Source organism: Eleutherodactylus coqui, chromosome 9 (assembly GCF_035609145.1).
Source record: "Eleutherodactylus coqui strain aEleCoq1 chromosome 9, aEleCoq1.hap1, whole genome shotgun sequence".
NCBI lineage: Eukaryota > Metazoa > Chordata > Amphibia > Anura > Eleutherodactylidae > Eleutherodactylus > Eleutherodactylus coqui.
In genome coordinates this window covers 166,739,449-166,758,925 of record NC_089845.1, presented here as the reverse complement: position 1 = coordinate 166,758,925, position 19,477 = coordinate 166,739,449, and the positions used below count along the sequence as shown (strand labels likewise).

Sequence of the window (19,477 nt, the reverse complement as noted above, 5' to 3'; positions counted from 1 at the left end):
TCCTGCAGTTCTCACTCCGACCACTAGACCTAAGAATAGAGACAACAGGTTAGCCGGGAGCTCACCTCCCCTGATAGCCAGCTTTCAATTAGGAACTTCCAGGGGTGCGCATGATAACCGCTGTTGGTCCACAGCTTCAATATAGCAAAGCACAGGGGAAAACATCCGGCACCCATGCAACCCCCAGCCTGCCAACCCACAGCGTGCCCCCCCTCCCCCACCCGCCAACCCCCAGCGTAGCCCCCCACCCCACCCGCCAACGACAGCTCAGTGTGTAAAAGCTTCTTATTAAACATAGGATTACTTTTTAATGCACAAGTGTGGAAGTTTTGCTCTCTGTAAACCGAATAATAGTCTGACACTTCCTGTTCTGTAAAGAAACCGTCATCCCATTATCATCACAGGCAGGATTACACTGTGAGGTTACACCTACATATAGATAACACAGGGGCCACTATTCACAATAGTCACAGCTCACCTCCTCCCCCTCCCTGTACAGGCAGAATTACACTGAGAGGAGGCACCTATATATAGATAACACAGGATCACCATTTACAATAGTCACAGCTCACCTCCTCCCCCTCCCTGTACAGGCAGGATTACACTGAAAGGTGACACCTCTATATAGATAACAGGACCCACCATTCACAATAGTCACAGCTCACCCCCTCCCCTCCCTGTACAGACAGGATTACATGGAGAGGTGACAAATATATATAGACTTGCTGATATACCCGACTTCGCCCGAGTTAATCTGGTACTGGTGTTTATCTGGTGTTTACACGGAAAATCTTATGAAGTCGTGGTTACTTTAGAGATACTGAGGAAAAACATATGTTCACCATTTTGCATAGTTCTCTGTGTTACCCAGGAAACACCACGGGGAGGTAACCATGTGACGTTTACTGTATATAAAATGACATCAGGAAGTGAGAGAATTAGATTACGTACATAAAATTTGGGCGCTAACTCTTTTGCACATAGAATTGAATAATTGAGTTGGGACCCATTAGCTTTTCCTATTTATGACATAATCAATGCCCGTGCCAAATTTCCCGTTTCTATGACATTGGGAAGTTAGAGAATTAGATTATGTACGTTAAATTTTGACCCTAATTCTTTTGCGCTAGAATTGAATAATCGAGTTGGGACCCAATTTCTTTTCCTATTTTGGAGATAATCTATGCTTGTGCCAAAATTCATGTTTCTACGACATCGGGAAGTTGGAGAATTTTTAGTGAGTCAATCAGTCAGTCAGTCAGTCAGTCAGTGAGGGCTTTCGTCATTATATATATACAGGATCCGCCATGCACAATAGTCACAGCCCACCTACTCCCCTCCCTGCACAGACAGGATTACACTGAGAGCAGACACCTATATATAGATAACACAGGATCTACCATTCACAATAGTCACAGCTCACCTCCTCCCCTCTGTGCACAGACAGGATTACACTGAGAGGAGACACCTATATGTAGATAACACAGGGGCCACCATTCACAATAGTCACAGCTCACCTCCTCCCCTCCCTGTACAGACAGGATTACAGAGAGGAGACCTCTATATGGAGAACACAGGATCCACCATTCACAATAGGCACAGCTCACCTCCTCCCCCACCCTGCACAAGTTATAGAGCTTGTCCACAACTCCCTTTCATAGAAATGAATTTGCCTCCTCCGGTCCATTTTGTGCGGCTGTGCTGCGGCCCTACACCTTCCTCCCCGTTGGGTCCTGCCAGCAAGCTATAAGCCTAGCCTTGGCATCGCTATAACTAACCTGGCTGAGGAAGCCCCCAGGGACCCTCCATGTGGTGCTGTGACTGGCAACACCACTGTAAGCACAGTGACACTGCGGAGCCTGCCTGCCGCACTGAGGAGCCCGCCCGCCGCACTGCCCCATGAACACCACTTGGCATTCCCTGCCTTAGTTTTCTTAGCAGGAGTTGTTGCCGTCAGAAGAGACGCGGCTCTAATAGTCAAGTAGCAAAAAACAAAGAAATACTAGGAAAAAATAAAAAACAAATAAAAACATCAAAAAAGGGGTGCGCTGGGTTTAAAAAAAAAAAAAAAAAAAAGTCATCTCCGACCCCCAGGATCAATTAGTGGAGGTCCGACCAACGTGCCGGCTATCTGCGGCGTTAGCACTGACACAAGTGGAGATGCAATGTGTGGCCCACGCTCCATTCATCCAAGGGGGCTCAGTGGTCGGACCTCCACGATCTACAAGCCATGAGCCGTCCGGTGGAGGAGCAGTAATGCCGGTACAATCCCTCCATGTATTGGCACTTACCAGCTCGGCGTGGACCTTCAGGTGGGCCTGCAGCTTGTACTTGTCCGGACTGGAGTAGCTGCAGCCGGCGGCCGGGCACTTCATGGACAGGTTACTGTGCTTCTGTACCACGTGCCGCTTCAGGCAGTTCTTGGTGATGGACGAATAGCTGCACTGCGAGCAGTAGTAGAGGTGCTCGCGGGTGTGCGTCCGCACGTGCATGTCGTAGTGCACCTGATACCAGAACAGCTTACCTGCAAGACCAACGCATAAATCACTAAAGGAGGATCGGCACCCGCCTACCGGAGGATTCATACCCCCCCAAACCTTATCTACAGTGAATGGCCACTTTATTAGAGACACCGGCCCTTTCACAATTGGAGCAAGAGGCTGTAATACCATCACTTATCTGTGGGGGCACTGTAGGCAGACTAAGCATAAATATCACAGCCAAGGAGCTGCAGTCAGTCTGTCAGGAGCCTCCTGCCTGTGTTGAGGATGGAGCAACCTGTTTAATAAGAGGTTTTCTATTTTTATATTGCCCCATATTATTGACACCAAGTGGCCCCATTATTACCCCCCCCCCCCCCCGCCCGCCCACCCGCCCTCCCAGCTGAAGAGTTTCTTCTGAGTTTTCAAGATATCTTCGGTGTCATTTTAGTGTCCCTAAAACGGTCAATGATCCATAAAATACATGGATCGCCCCCATTATTTGATCCCCGGCCCGCTCATGATTGGATCCGTTCTCTATATGGACATCCTGTGACCCTGGAGCATAAAATCACGTGACAAGTTTTCCGTGGATCAGTTTCAGTGTGAATCCACATTAGATGGGAAAGTCCAGCGATCGGAGCGACTTCCAGCGAGGCCGGTCATCGGTGCTGGACTAGCCGGGGGCTTACTGCCAACCACGGGGGTTTTCTCAAGTAACGGTGTGGAGAATACAACGCTGGAGCTCCAACTAACGTGACCGAACCCACAACTCGCCGTTCCTCCGCACGGATGGTATAACTGCGGACAACCAGTTCCAGCGCCATTGTGTCTAAGAGAAACAGAAAGACTCCAGCGGGCAAAAGAGCGCAAAACTTGTATCACTGAGCAGCGGAGAAACATCTCCTGGTCAGATGGATCCAGATCTCTGTTGCTGATGGGAGGCAGAATTTGGCACAAGCAGCATGAATCGCTGACCCCTTGCTGTCAGGCTGGTTGGGGTGCAGTAATGGTGTGGGGAAGGTTTTCTTGGTGCTTCCTGGGTCCTCGGATACCTGTGGATGGAGGCCACAACAAACTGCTGCAGTACTGAAGGACAAAAGAAGTCCAACACACTACTAGATGGCCGTCTCTAATAAAGTGGCCATTCGGTGTATAGACCTGACAGTCTAGCTGGGAACAGGACTTGGTTATGGAACAACGGTGGGACCAATTCTATAGGAAGCCAATCCACCTGTCCATACGAAGTACAGGAGAACAGCCGAAAACAAGTGGAAGACATCCCAACTCAATGCAGAACCTGACAGGCCAAGTTATAGGCAAACCCCAAATGCTGGAAGACAACCCTGCTGACCACTGAGCCACCATGAGCCCCCTCCTTCGTAAGAGGACAGAAGAGTTATGGTGACAGACACCAAACCCTAAAACCCCAGCGCTCCAGATAGAAAGGACTTCACAGGGGGCCTCCTCAGAGAACACCCCCAATCCAGAAAAGCAGCGATTATCCCAAAAAGGGGCATTATAAAATACAAGGCGCTTCGGGTCATCGCAGAGCTTCTCTCAAGCACATGGCTCTGCAACGAGGCGAAGCGCATTGTAGTGTATGGAATAAACAGATTCTTCTTATATGGAGTACCCGAACGGATTAGTCGATTGGGATAATGCCCCTTTTTGGGATAATCGCTGCTTTTCTGGATTGGGGGTGTTCTGAGGAGGCCCCCTGTGAAGTGCTTTCTGTCTGGAGCACTGGGGTTTTAGGGTTTGGTGTCGGTCACCATAACACTTCTTGTCTCCTTTATTTCCGGCTATACATCGCTATATGCCTGGGAGCCCCATTGATGCTTTCCCTCATGCGACGTCTATTGGACCAGTACGTGGCTGCTGACCAGGACTGTGGACGGACCACAGCTCCCCCAATCTAGGGGACACCCGGTTACGTCAGGGTGAGTCCCCTCATTTACTTGTCACCCCATCTGAATTGACTACATTACTACTTCTGAACATCCTCTGACCCGGCTCTGGGGCGCTGCCATCACTGATGGTTGTTTCCTCCTTCATGAGATCGGACGCTGATCAGATCACAGAAATGTCAGGAGTTTGTAGCTATAGAGTGTAATGACACCAGATCAGATGACCTGTGAGGCGCAGGCACAATTCTACTAGTACTACTAGGTAACCTTTATGTTGCCGTGGGGGGATGTTTCACCATGGGGAGAGCACCATAAGTGTGCAGGGAGTCTTGTAAGCCATCAATGTGAACTGAGGGGGAATGGAAGCACCACGAGGGTATAGGAAGTCTTGTAGGCCATAAATGTGAACCAAGGGGGGGGGGGGGGGGGTGGATGCACCATAGTGGTGTAGGAAGTCTTGTAGGCCATCAATGTGAACCGAGGGGGAGTGGAAGCACCATAAGGGTGTAGGGAGTCTTGTAGGCCATCAATGTGAACCAAGGGGGGTGGAAGCACCATAAGGGTGTAGGAAGTCTTGTAGGCCATAAAAGTGAACTGAGGGGGAGTGGAAGCACCACTGGGTGTAGGGAGTCTTGTAGGCCATCAATATGAACCGAGGGGTGAGTGGAAGCACCATGAGGGTGTAGGGAGTCTTGTAGGCCATCAATATGAACAGAGGGGGAGTGGAAGCACCACGAGGGTGTAGGAAGTCTTGTAGGCCATAAAAGTGAACTGAGGGGGAGTGGAAGCACCACTGGGTGTAGGGAGTCTTGTAGGCCATCAATATGAACCGAGGGGGGAGTGGAAGCACCATGAGGGTGTAGGGAGTCTTGTAGGCCATCAATATGAACAGAGGGGGAGTGGAAGCACCACGAGGGTGTAGGAAGTCTTGTAGACCATCAATATGTACTGAGGGGGAGTGGAAGCACCACTGGGTGTAGGGAGTCTTGTAGGCCATAAATGTGAACTGAGGGGGAGTGGAAGCACCATGAGGGTGTAGGAAGTCTTGTAGGCCATCAGTATGAACCGAGGGGGGAGTGGAAGCACCATGAGGGTGTAGGGAGTCTTATAGGCCATCAATGTGAACCGAGGGGTAGTGGAAGCACCATAAGGGTGTAGGGAGTCTTGTAAGCCATGCGATGTTATCTGAGAAAAGCCATGCAAGTGAGTGATGGAATAAAGTCTCACCCAGCCCACCAGCACCCTAATGTGCACCCGTGAGGGGAAAGAAACATGAAACCGCCATCTGTAGATGTGTGTTATAGTTTGGCTTACATCGTATGTCATGTGGAAAGGACTGTTAAAACGGTCAGATGCTGATTACACAGTAGCCACCTTCCAATAGGTGGTGCTTTGGGCAATTATTCAGTATCTCATTTGCATAGCTTTTTCCCAGGGAGCATTGCATGGTCTATAAGACTCCCTACATGCTTGTGGTGCTCTCCACAAGAAGAAAGTCATGTTAAAATGTTGTATGCTGACTTAAAGGGTAGACACCTTCCTATAGGGGCGCTGTAGTGGATTATTCCATCTATCATTTGCATAGAGTTTTTCTAGAAAGTACTGCATTGCCTATAAGACTCCCTGCAGCCTTGCGGTGCTTTGCACAAGCAGAAACATTACCCCTCCCAGACTTCGGTAAGACGGCGTCCTACCCAACCAACCAGAACCCTACTGGGCACTGATGCGGGCAAAAACACCCAAAGCCTGGCTTAACAGGAGTATTCTAGTTAGGTCTACATCCCTAGTCCTGCTGCAAGGCCTGTTAAAAGGTTAGATTTTGACTCATAGGGTAGCTGTCTTCCAATAGGGGGTGCTGTGAAGGGTTATTCCATCACTTATTTGCATATAGAACACAAAGAATGCGGAGACGGCAAACTCAAGATTATTATGAGCAGCTCCAATGAAATAAATCAGATGTGTAATCTATGGCATCATAGACGGACCCACCGTATACTCCTTGGGTCAATTCCCAGGTAGATGGCCATTAAGTTATTACTTAAATAAACAATTTGGTAAAAACCTAAAATGCCCCTATCCTTACCGCAGTATTCACATTCAAGCTCCCCATAAACCTTCCTGATTTTCTGAAACAAGGCCACGGTCAACTGTCTCTTGTGCAAACCATTCAAGATGGCCATAAAAGCTGCCGTTTCTCCAGAGTTTGCCGGCACTGGATTGGCAGGAGTAGGGAGCCCCGTGTTCTCCGCCTCTGTAATGGTCTCCTTCGGCCCTTGTTGGCTTCCACTTTCATGAAGTCCGTATGACATCTGGGCAGCCAACGCTTCCAACGTCACGGGTCTGATAGGAACGATCTCGCTTGTGACGTGATTGATCACTCCGGATTCATTGTGTTCGCCTTGTAGGTTTCCAAGATTAGCATATAAATGATTATTTTCTTTCTCGTTTAAACCGTGCAGATCTTCACTTGACATTTCCGAAGACACGTTGGGAGAGCCTACCAGCTTTGTAGCAATGCAGTCTGCTAAATGATTGGCTTGCTTGGAAACGAGCAGCGGTGATGGTTGGCCCGGTAGCAAGCCCTCGCTTTGAGCCTCCGCGTTCTGAGAAGGTTCAATAGAGTTCTCCTGTATGGACATTGGGGGTACTGGTATGGAAGACGGTACGGTATAGTCTAGATCCCCATCCACATCGCCCAGAGCCTCTTGTTGGATGTCACTTCCAGGCTCCAGAAGGCAAAAGCTTTGATTAATGGAATCACTAAATACAAAGTCCTCCGGAAGCCCGTGATGAAGCTCCCTGATGTGAGCTTTTAACCGCACGGTGCTGACAAACTTTTTGAAACACTTGGAGCAGACATAGACGAAGGGGTGCTTCCGAACGTGCAGCTCGAGGGACTGATACTTTGTGGCTCCGTGGTCGCAGAGCTCGCAAGCAAACGGCCTCTCATCCCCATGAACCAGCATGTGTCGGTCTCTTTCCAGCTCATTTTTGAACTTGCGCTCACAGATGTGACAGTCATACAAGAGCTGTCTCTTTCCCTCTCGGGTGAGTAGCTTTAGCTCGTCGAAGTTGTCCTTCACCTTCTTGTCCAGCAAGTCGTGTGTTTCTTTGATGTGTTTGAGGAGATTCTTGACGTCGGAGTACTTCTTCTTGCAGAAGCGGCAGTGCTGCTTGATCTTCTTGTGGACGCGCTCCACGTGGACCTTGAGGTGGCCTTTACTCAGGCAGCTGAAGGCGCAGTGCTCGCAACTGAACTTCTCTCCTGTGTGTTTCCGCATGTGGACGCTGAGGTTGGCTTTAATGGCACTGGCGTAGTTACACAAGGGGCACTTATAGGGTTTCTCATTGGTGTGAATTCGCAGGTGAGCCTGTAGAGAGTGCTTGAATTTAAAGACTTTATTGCAATATTCGCAGGTGAAGATTTTAAGCTGGTTTGGACCGATCCTGCAAAAAAAAAAAAAAAAAAAAAAAAAAAAAAAGTTAAAAAAATTATATTCCCTATAACCCCGCCCCACTTTGAATGACATACATGACTTGCCCTATGTCATCAGCAAGTTAGCGGAGGCGCTTATGTCAGGGAGGTCAGAACAGAATCGGAGCCTGATGAGACCGCGAACAACAGGGCGATGCGAGCTGCGCATGCGCCGGTCCGAATCTACTCTCAGGACATGAGAGGGCGAGGGCTGGGCAGGAACACGGGGGATTTCCAACATGGATTTTCATTGAAATCCATGTTGCATTTACCGGCTGTGGATTTCGAGTCGTGTGAATGCGGTCAACAAAAACTTGTTACAATCCCAGCACCTACATTAATGGAGGCCGCATCAGTCTGCACCCAGAATTCCCAGAAACAGATAGAATTAAAGGTTGTATGAGGATTGACTTATCACCTACCGACAGAATACCCACAAGTCCGACTGGCGGGGTCTCACCACTGAGACCCCCACCAGTCCCGAGAACAAGGTCCTGTGTCCCCCTCTCACTGCACCCACAACAGGAGGAGATTGAGCGGAGGTCGCACACGCGGGACGTCGCACCATTCATCTTCAGTGAAACTGCCGGAGATGGGCGAGCGTTTGTACTCAGCTACATCCATTAACTCCAATGTATTAAAAGGAGCGACCCCGTGCATGCGCGACTGCCACTTCATTCAATCTCAACGTCACTGCTGGGGGGCAGCGAGTCCACTGTGAGGAGAAGAGGGGGACACGGGACCCGCATTCCCAGGCCAGGATCAGCGAGGGTCTTAATGGCGAGACCCTTCACCAATCAGACTTTTATCAGTGATAGAAGTCAATCTTGCACGGCCCCTTTAAGAAAAGTGAGGCTTAAAATCGGTTAGCCCATCTCAGCACTCCGAGGGCCCTTACTCTCTTTCCATAGCTCCCATTCACGTCAATGAGCGTTACAGAAACAGCAGACGGTGCCTCATTCAGCTGCTGCCATAACACCCAGCGAGGTCATCAGAAAACTGCCACCACTATGGGAGGGCGCCAACACTACCGGGGGGCCGCTACGGGAGACGCCAACACTACAGGGGGCCCGCTACGGGAGACGCCAACACTACAGGGGGCCCGCTACGGGAGACGCCAACACTACAGGGGGCCCGCTACGGGAGACGCCAACACTACAGGGGGCCCGCTACGGGAGGGCGCCAACACTAGCGGGGGCCGCTACGGGAGGGCGCCAACACTAGCGGGGGACCGCTACGGGAGGGCGCCAACACTAGCGGGGGCCGCTACGGGAGGGCGCCAACACTAGCGGGGGCCGCTACGGGAGGGCGCCAACACTAGCGGGGGCCGCTACGGGAGGGCGCCACCACTAGCGGGGGCCGCTACGGGAGGGCGCCACCACTAGCGGGGGCCGCTACGGGAGGGCGCCACCACTGCCGGGGGCCGCTACGGGAGGGCGCCACCACTGCCGGGGGCCGCTACGGGAGGGCGCCACCACTGCCGGGGGCCGCTACGGGAGGGCGCCACCACTGCCGGGGGCCGCTACGGGAGGGCGCCACCACTGCCGGGGGCCGCTACGGGAGGGCGCCACCACTGCCGGGGGCCGCTACGGGAGGGCGCCACCACTGCCGGGGGCCGCTACGGGAGGGCGCCACCACTGCCGGGGGCCGCTACGGGAGGGCGCCACCACTGCCGGGGGCCGCTACGGGAGGGCGCCACCACTGCCGGGGGCCGCTACGGGAGGGCGCCACCACTGCCGGGGGCCGCTACGGGAGGGCGCCACCACTGCCGGGGGCCGCTACGGGAGGGCGCCACCACTGCCGGGGGCCGCTACGGGAGGGCGCCACCACTGCCGGGGGCCGCTACGGGAGGGCGCCACCACTGCCGGGGGCCGCTACGGGAGGGCGCCACCACTGCCGGGGGCCGCTACGGGAGGGCGCCACCACTGCCGGGGGCCGCTACGGGAGGGCGCCACCACTGCCGGGGGCCGCTACGGGAGGGCGCCACCACTGCCGGGGGCCGCTACGGGAGGGCGCCACCACTGCCGGGGGCCGCTACGGGAGGGCGCCACCACTGCCGGGGGCCGCTACGGGAGGGCGCCACCACTGCCGGGGGCCGCTACGGGAGGGCGCCACCACTGCCGGGGGCCGCTACGGGAGGGCGCCACCACTGCCGGGGGCCGCTACGGGAGGGCGCCACCACTGCCGGGGGCCGCTACGGGAGGGCGCCACCACTGCCGGGGGCCGCTACGGGAGGGCGCCACCACTGCCGGGGGCCGCTACGGGAGGGCGCCACCACTGCCGGGGGCCGCTACGGGAGGGCGCCACCACTGCCGGGGGCCGCTACGGGAGGGCGCCACCACTGCCGGGGGCCGCTACGGGAGGGCGCCACCACTGCCGGGGGCCGCTACGGGAGGGCGCCACCACTGCCGGGGGCCGCTACGGGAGGGCTCCACCACTGCCGGGGGCCGCTACGGGAGGGCGCCACCACTAGCGGGGGCCGCTACGGGAGGGCGCCACCACTAGCGGGGGCCGCTACGGGAGGGCGCCACCACTAGCGGGGGCCGCTACGGGAGGGCGCCACCACTAGCGGGGGCCGCTACGGGAGGGCGCCACCACTAGCGGGGGCCGCTACGGGAGGGCGCCACCACTAGCGGGGGCCGCTACGGGAGGGCGCCACCACTAGCGGGGGCCGCTACGGGAGGGCGCCACCACTAGCGGGGGCCGCTACGGGAGGGCGCCACCACTAGCGGGGGCCGCTACGGGAGGGCGCCACCACTAGCGGGGGCCGCTACGGGAGGGCGCCACCACTAGCGGGGGCCGCTACGGGAGGGCGCCACCACTAGCGGGGGCCGCTACGGGAGGGCGCCACCACTAGCGGGGGCCGCTACGGGAGGGCGCCACCACTAGCGGGGGCCGCTACGGGAGGGCGCCACCACTGCCGGGGGCCGCTACGGGAGGGCGCCACCACTGCCGGGGGCCGCTACGGGAGGGCGCCACCACTGCCGGGGGCCGCTACGGGAGGGCGCCACCACTGCCGGGGGCCGCTACGGGAGGGCGCCACCACTGCCGGGGGCCGCTACGGGAGGGCGCCAACACTACCGGGGGCCGCTACGGGAGGGCGCCAACACTACCGGGGGCCGCTATGGGAGCGCGCCAACACTACCGGGGCTACTACGTAGTTCTCCATTACTACTAACAGCACTATGGGGTGCAATATTACTACTGCGGCCACTAAGGATTCACTATTAGGGCTCCCTCATATGGGCACCTGCGATTTTATGTCCCCACAGTGTTTTTGTGTGCGTATTTGCAGATGGAAAAAAAAAAAAAAAAGAGGCAGTCGGGCGCATTTAACTGATGCATAAATACGTAGGGATAGGCATGTTTCCTGCATATTCACTACAATGGCCTACTGCATAATACGCCCTAGTGGAGGTCATGCTGCATATATTGTGCTTTGCGATCGTACATTGTGTGAAAATTTACGCTCAAGTGAACAAACCCACGGCTTCTACTCACTGCGTAAAACGCAATGCAAATATGCTGATATGAACAGCCCTTACTATACAGACTTACAGTTACCATCAGCCCTTTGAAGGCAGCCATAAGGGTCTACGGGCGCCTCGGGGTACTCGGGCGCTGCAGGGCCCACGGGCGCCTCGGGGTACTCGGGCGCTGCAGGGCCCACGGGCGCCTCGGGGTACTCGGGCGCTGCAGGGCCCACGGGCGCCTCGGGGTACTCGGGCGCTGCAGGGCCCACGGGCGCCTCGGGGTACTCGGGCGCTGCAGGGCCCACGGGCGCTGCAGGGCCCACGGGCGCCTCGGGGTACTCGGGCGCTGCAGGGCCCACGGGCGCCTCGGGGTACTCGGGCGCTGCAGGGCCCACGGGCGCTGCAGGGCCCACGGGCGCCTCGGGGTAGTCGGGCGCTGCAGGGCCCACGGGCGCCTCGGGGTAGTCGGGCGCTGCAGGGCCCACGGGCGTCTCGGGGTAGTAGGGCGCTGCAGGGCCCACGGGCGCCTCGGGGTAGTCGGGCGCTGCAGGGTCCACGGGCGCCTCGGGGTAGTCGGGCGCTGCAGGGTCCACGGGCGCCTCGGGGTAGTCGGGTGCGCAGAATACAGCGCAGATTTTTCTGGGTGTATTCTGCTTCTACAAGCGGCATCAGAAGCCTGCAGCGACGCTGTGACTTTCTGCCCGGCTGCACAGATGTCGGGCACCAGGTACGTATGTGGATTTAGCCCTTTCCAACTGGCAAATCCGTATGCAGAATTTCCAGTGTTAAATCCACATCAGGAAGTGCCGTCTCCACCACACAGGCGAAGGCTGCATGAGTGGGGTGCAGATTCGCTGCGGAATCTGTGGCGACTTTTGCGGATAAACCCATGGTGTGAACCAGGCTGCCAGCGCACGTGCCACGTGTCTCCATTGGCTTGTAAGATGCCAGAACAGGGTTCTTCTGTCACCCACTGGTAAACCAGACTGCTGCTCCTTCCTATAGAGCCGAACACTACAAAAACGTACCCACACAGTAGGGGGTCACTTACCACGGGGGTCTACGGATGTCATACGCAGTGCATTGGCTTCTACTTCCCGGGCCGCTCTATAAATTGCGCACGACTGGTTCACAGGAGAGGATATTAAACTAAGTGAAAGCTTCTTACGCCGATTCCTTCCAGGAACTCATTGGCGAGCCCTGGGGTAATTTGTGAAATAACGTTTATCCGGGCTCGCGCCTTCCACCATTAATCTTCACCGGCACTCACTGAACCTCCTAATTGTAACTCTAACGGTTGTCGTCACCCGGGGAGCGCGTCTGATTGCAGCGCCACGCTCAGCGCTCTAATCTACATCCAAGTGAAATCACAGCAGCTGAGTGTAAGCCCCTCCGGAGAGCGCAGCTCCTCAAAACACAGCGCACAATACCAGCTGCATCCCGTACATCACGCCAACCACTGACAAACCTACCGGCATCAGATACTGCAGTTTATTTTCTAATTCCTTGCCCGGCATAAAAGGAGAGAACTGGAGAAATATTCACAGGAGACCATATTCTGGGTAGTATGAGCTTCTTAATGCTCTGCGCCGTTCAAGTGGAGTCACTGTGTACATACATTACTGATCTTGTATTATACTGCAGAGCTGCACTCACTATTCTGCTGGTGGTGGAGTCACTGTGTACATACATTACTGATCTTGTATTATACTCCAGAGCTGCACTCACTATTCTCCTGGAGGAGTCACTGTGTACATACATTACTTATCCCGTACTGATCCTGAGTTACATCCAGTATTATACTCCAGAGCTGCACTCACTATTCTGCTGGTGGAGTCACTGTGTACATACATTACTTATCCTGTACTGATCCTGAGTTACATCCTGTATTATACTCCAGAGCTGCACTCACTATTCTGCTGGTGGAGTCACTGTGTACATACATTACTTATCCTGTACTGGTCCTGAGTTACATCCTGTATTATACTCCAGAGCTGCATTCACTATTCTCCTGGTGGAGTCACTGTGTACATACATTACTTATCCTGTACTGGTCCTGAGTTACATCCTGTATTATACTGCAGAGCTGCACTCACTATTCTGCTGGTGGAGTCACTGTGTACATACATTACTTATCCTGTACTGATCCTGAGTTACATCTTGTATTATACTCCAGAGCTGCACTCACTATTCTGCTGATGGAGTCACTGTGTACATACATTACTTATCCTGTACTGATCCTGAGTTATATCCTGTATTATACTCCAGAGCTGCACTCACTATTCTGCTGCTGGAGTCACTGGAAACCGTCAACACAAAAAAAATGACCAATCATAGAAGCTGGAAGGACGCCCGTGCTACCTGCTGCAGTGAGCGGCCTGCTCCTGAGGCACCTGTGGGATGGCGTACTCCTGGTAGCCTCTCTTCATACCCGGCTCTGGATCAGCCGCCTGTACGTTCACTTCGGGTTCCACCGTCGGAGCTGCAGCTTCTATGGGAACTATCTTTGTTGCTCCTGTCAAGGAGTAGAAGTAAAACTTGTCAATGGGGCGTTTCTCTGACCGTGGGAGTGCAGATGTGTGTCCGTCCTCCGGTCCGTGACTGTGACGGCACAACGGCGGTCCGTGCGCACTCACCCGGTCTAACAGCAGTGCCTCAACCCCTCGAGGAGTCTGACACACCATTACCCCGCAGCATGGAAAAGGACACAACCACAGCGGCTGCTGACCAGGAAGGTGCACCCTACTGACAGGAGGAACTGCTTCCACTTATCAGCTTATTCATAGGTTTTCAGTAGGAATAACAGAGGAACCATACGATGTAGCCATCTAAGAAACGACACTGCGGGGCTGTTATTCCGGGGGGAATGCAAGTTTTCACCAGAACGACAGGAGCGCCGTTCATCCATACGGGCTGCAAAAGAGAGGCGGAGTACAGCGCCCATTGAGATGGAAGTAAGTCGGACGCTGCTCTATGTAGGGTAACACAGGACCTCAGCTCTTACCATCACTGGGGCTCTCAGAGGTTGGACTCCTAGCAGTCAGACATTAGCTCCTACCCTGTGAATGGGGACTAAGTTTAAATCTTGGGATTACCCCCTTAAGTTACAACGATCCCTTTAACAGTCCAGTGACCCTCCAGCACTCGGTCTCCTGAAATGCTGCAAGTAGCTGGAGAATTACAGTTATTCTAGTTTAAAAACGTTATTTTCATCATGATTTACTTCCAGGTATCCACCTAGTGGTGCCGCTGCGGAGGGCGGGCTCTGGACACAATCGGTGTCCTTCCCTTCTGGCAGCTGACAATGTAGTCCCTTATTACTCCCCACCCCTCCTTTCTGGCAACTGACAATGTAGTCCCTTAATACTCACCGTCCTTACCTTCTGGCAGCTGACATTGTCCGTTATTACTTGCCGTCCTTCCCTTCTGGCAGAGGACAATATAGTCCCTTAGTACTCCCCGTCCTTCCCTTCTGGCAGCTGACAATGTAGTCCCTTATTACTCCCCACCCCTCCTTTCTGGCAACTGACAATGTAGTCCCTTAATACTCACCGTCCTTACCTTCTGGCAGCTGACATTGTAGTCCGTTATTACTTGCCGTCCTTCCCTTCTGGCAGAGGACAATATAGTCCCTTATTACTCGTCATTCTTCCCTTCTGGCAGCTGACAATGCAGTCCCTTATTACTCGCCGTCCTTCCCTTCTGGCAGCTAACAATGTAGTCCCTTATTACTCGTCATTCTTCCCTTCTGGCAGCTGACAATGCAGTCCCTTATTACTCGCCATCCTTCCCTTCTGGCAGCTGACAATGCAGTCCCTTAGTACTCCCTGTCCTTCCCTTCTGGCAGCTGACAATGCAGTCCCTTAATACTCCCTGTCCTTCCCTTCTGGCAGTTGACAATGCAGTCCCTTAGTACTCCCTGTCCTTCCCTTCTGCAGCTGACAATGTAGTCCCTTAGTACTCCCCGTCCTTCCCTTCTGGCAGTTGACAATGCAGTCCCTGTCCTTCCCTTCTGCAGCTGACAATGCAGTCCCTTAGTACTCCCCGTCCTTCCCTTCTGGCAGCTGACAATGCAGTCCCTTAATACTCCCTGTCCTTCCCTTCTGGCAGTTGACAATGCAGTCCCTTAGTACTCCCTGTCCTTCCCTTCTGCAGCTGACAATGTAGTCCCTTAGTACTCCCCGTCCTTCCCTTCTGGCAGTTGACAATGCAGTCCCTGTCCTTCCCTTCTGCAGCTGACAATGCAGTCCCTTAGTACTCCCCGTCCTTCCCTTCTGGCAGCTGACAATGCAGTCCCTTAATACTCCCTGTCCTTCCCTTCTGGCAGTTGACAATGCAGTCCCTTAGTACTCCCCGTCCTTCCCTTCTGGCAGTTGACAATGCAGTCCCTTAGTACTCCCTGTCCTTCCCTTCTGGCAGTTGACAATGCAGTCCCTTAGTACTCCCCGTCCTTCCCTTCTGGCAGTTGACAATGCAGTCCCTTAGTACTCCCTGTCCTTCCCTTCTGGCAGTTGACAATGCAGTCCCTTAGTACTCCCCGTCCTTCCCTTCTGCAGCTGACAATGCAGTCCCTTAGTACTCCCTGTCCTTCCCTTCTGGCAGCTGACAATGCAGTCCCTTAGTATTCCCCGTCCTTCCCTTTTGGCAGCTGACAATGCAGTCCCTTAGTACTCCCCGTCCTTCCCTTCTGGCAGCTGACAATGCAGTTCCTTAGTACTCCCCGTCCTTCCCTTCTGGCAGCTGACAATGCAGTCCCTTAGTACTCCCCGTCCTTCCCTTCTGGCAGCTGACAATGCAGTCCCTTAGTACTCCCAGTCCTTCCCTTCTGGCAGTTGACAATGCAGTCCCTTAGTACTCCTAGTCCTTCCCTTCTGGCAGTTGACAATGCAGTCCCTTAGTACTCCCCGTCCTTCCCTTCTGCAGCTGACAATGCAGTCCCTTAGTACTCCCTGTCCTTCCCTTCTGGCAGCTGACAATGCAGTCCCTTATTACTCGTCATTCTTCCCTTCTGGCAGCTGACAATGCAGTCCCTTATTACTCGCCGTCCTTCCCTTCTGGCAGCTGACAATGCAGTCCCTTAGTACTCCCTGTCCTTCCCTTCTGGCAGCTGACAATGCAGTCCCTTAATACTCCCTGTCCTTCCCTTCTGGCAGTTGACAATGCAGTCCCTTAGTACTCCCTGTCCTTCCTTTCTGCAGCTGACAATGCAGTCCCTTAGTACTCCCTGTCCTTCCTTTCTGCAGCTGACAATGCAGTCCCTTAGTACTCCCTGTCCTTCCCTTCTGGCAGCTGACAATGCAGTCCCTAAATAATCCCTGTCCTTCCCTTCTGGCAGCTGACAATGCAGTCCCTTAGTACTCCCTGTCCTTCCTTTCTGCAGCTGACAATGCAGTCCCTTAGTTCTCCCCGTCCTTCCCTTCTGCAGCTGACAATGTAGTCCCTTAGTACTCCCCGTCCTTCCCTTCTGGCAGCTGACAATGCAGTCCCTTAGTACTCCCCGTCCTTCCCTTCTGGCAGCTGACAATGCAGTCCCTTAGTACTCCCCGTCCTTCCCTTCTGGCAGCTGACAATGCAGTCCCTTAGTACTCCCCGTCCTTCCCTTCTGGCAGCTGACAATGCAGTCCCTTAGTACTTCCTGTCCTTCCCTTCCGGCAGCTGACAATGCAGTCCCTTAGTACTCCCCGTCCTTCCCTTCTGGCAGCTGACAATGCAGTCCCTTAGTACTCCCCGTTCTTCCCTTCTGGCAGTTGACAATGCAGTCCCTTAGTACTCCCCGTCCTTCCCTTCTGGCAGCTGACAATGCAGTCCCTTAGTACTCCCCGTCCTTCCCTTCTGGCAGCTGACAATGCAGTCCCTTAGTACTCCCCGTCCTTCCCTTCTGGCAGTTGACAATGCAGTCCCTTAGTACTCCCCGTCCTTCCCTTCTGGCAGTTGACAATGTAGTCCCTTAGTACTCCCCGTCCTTCCCTTCTGGCAGTTGACAATGCAGTCCCTTAGTACTCCCCGTCCTTCCCTTCTGGCAGTTGACAATGCAGTCCCTTAGTACTCCCCGTCCTTCCCTTCTGGCAGTTGACAATGCAGTCCCTTAGTACTCCCTGTCCTTCCCTTCTGGCAGTTGACAATGCAGTCCCTTAGTACTCCCCGTCCTTCCCTTCTGGCAGTTGACAATGCAGTCCCTTAATACTCTCTGTCCTTCACTTCTGGCAGCTGACAATGCAGTCCCTTAGTACTCCCTGTCCTTCCCTTCTGCAGTTGACAATGCAGTCCCTTAGTACTCCCCGTCCTTCCCTTCTGGCAGCTGACAATGCAGTCCCTTAGTACTCCCCGTCCTTCCCTTCTGGCAGTTGACAATGCAGTCCCTTAGTACTCCCCGTCCTTCCCTTCTGGCAGTTGACAATGTAGTCCCTTAGTACTCCCCGTCCTTCCCTTCTGGCAGTTGACAATGCAGTCCCTTAGTACTCCCCGTCCTTCCCTTCTGGCAGTTGACAATGCAGTCCCTTAGTACTCCCCGTCCTTCCCTTCTGGCAGTTGACAATGCAGTCCCTTAGTACTCCCTGTCCTTCCCTTCTGGCAGTTGACAATGCAGTCCCTTAGTACTCCCCGTCCTTCCCTTCTGGCAGTTGACAATGCAGTCCCTTAATACTCTCTGTCCTTCACTTCTGGCAGCTGACAATGCAGTCCCTTAGTACTCCCCGTCCTTCCCTTCTGCAGTTGACAATGCAGTCCCTTAGTACTCCCTGTCCTTCCTTTCTGCAGCTGATAATGCAGTCCCTTAGTACTCCCCGTCCTTCCCTTCTGCAGCTGACAATGCAGTCCCTTAGTACTCCCCGTCCTTCCCTACTGCAGTTGACAATGCAGTCCCTTAGTACTCCCTGTCCCTCCCTATGGCGCCGTCTTAAAGGGCAGAGGGACAAGATGTGAAGGTAAGCAGACCTGGGATGGCCTCGTGAGCCGTGAGAAGGACGCTGACGATGGGATTCACCCCCGGGCTCTTCTCCGCATCTCTAGCTTGCGCCGTTTTCTCCGTTTTCTGCAGGCGCGATCGCTTCGGCTGCTTCTCCTTCTCATAATCGGACAGAATGAACTTCCCCTCAAAGTCATTGGCTGAAAAACAAGACAAGCAGTGAGATGTCACATCTAAACGCGGCGTCGTGCCACCCTCGCTGCCCCGCCATCTCCGCGTGTGACCTATGATACACAGATGGAGCCAGCACCACCGCATACTTAAAGGGGTTGTCCCGCGCCGAAACGTTTTTGTTTTTTTTCAATAGCCCCCCCGTTCGGCGCGAGACAAACCCGATGCAGGGGTAAAAAAAAAACAAACATCCAGTACTTAACCGAATCCCCGTGCTCCCGCGACTTCTTCCTTACCTTAGTAAGATGGCCGCCGGGATCTTCACCCACGATGCACCGCGGGTCTTCTTCCATGGTGCACCGTGAGGCTCTGTGCGCTCCATTGCCGATTCCAGCCTCCTGATTGGCTGGAATCGGCACACGTGATGGGGCGGAGCTACGAGGACCAGCTCTCCGGCATGAGTGGCTCCATTCAGAAGGGAGAAGACCGGAATGCGCAAGCGCGTCTAATCGGGCGATTAGACGCTGAAATTAGACGGCACCATGGAGACGAGGACGCCAGCAACGGAACAGGTAAGTGAATAACTTCTGTATGGCTCATAATTAATGCACAATGTACATTACAAAGTGCATTAATATGGCCATACAGAAGTGTATAACCCCACTTGCTTTCGCGGGACAACCCCTTTAACCAGTTAGATGCCGCGCTGCAGCAAACTTTACATGGAAGCAAAACACAAAAATCAATTAAAAAGTCCATTTACAGTTTACTGCAACTGAGTGTTTAACGAGGTAAGCATCAGGTTACTGTTTGCTACATCTGTACAGCGTTGGAGAGGTTCTCATGAGGACCCCGCTAAGACCGAAGCCCCCACTTCAGACGCTCAAAGACAATGCAGTCCGAAAAGCACTTCAAGGCTCAGTTTGCTGCTCAGCCCTCTTGCTTTACACTGCAGCTCTGCTGGCTGTATTTGTTCTACAGCGCAGCTCCTCATGTGTGTTCTACATTCCTACACAGAACGGCGGGCACAGCAGTGATGTCCGAGTCTACAAGAGACGACACTC

The 19,477-nt window shown here is 54.1% G+C and overlaps 1 protein-coding gene across 1 annotated transcript in view; it reads right to left on the bottom strand.

Moving 5' to 3' along the window:
• ZFAT (zinc finger and AT-hook domain containing) overlaps positions 1-19,477 on the bottom strand; it is a 144,360-nt gene that overhangs the window by 95,214 nt on the left and 29,669 nt on the right. Inside the window, exons 4-7 of the mRNA XM_066578916.1 lie at positions 18,272-18,442; positions 13,700-13,853; positions 6,474-7,837; positions 2,292-2,524 (exon numbers count right to left, since the gene is read on the bottom strand). Of these exons, the coding sequence (XP_066435013.1) occupies positions 2,292-2,524; positions 6,474-7,837; positions 13,700-13,853; positions 18,272-18,442 (1,922 nt within the window). The remainder of the gene's footprint in view (positions 1-2,291; positions 2,525-6,473; positions 7,838-13,699; positions 13,854-18,271; positions 18,443-19,477) is intronic.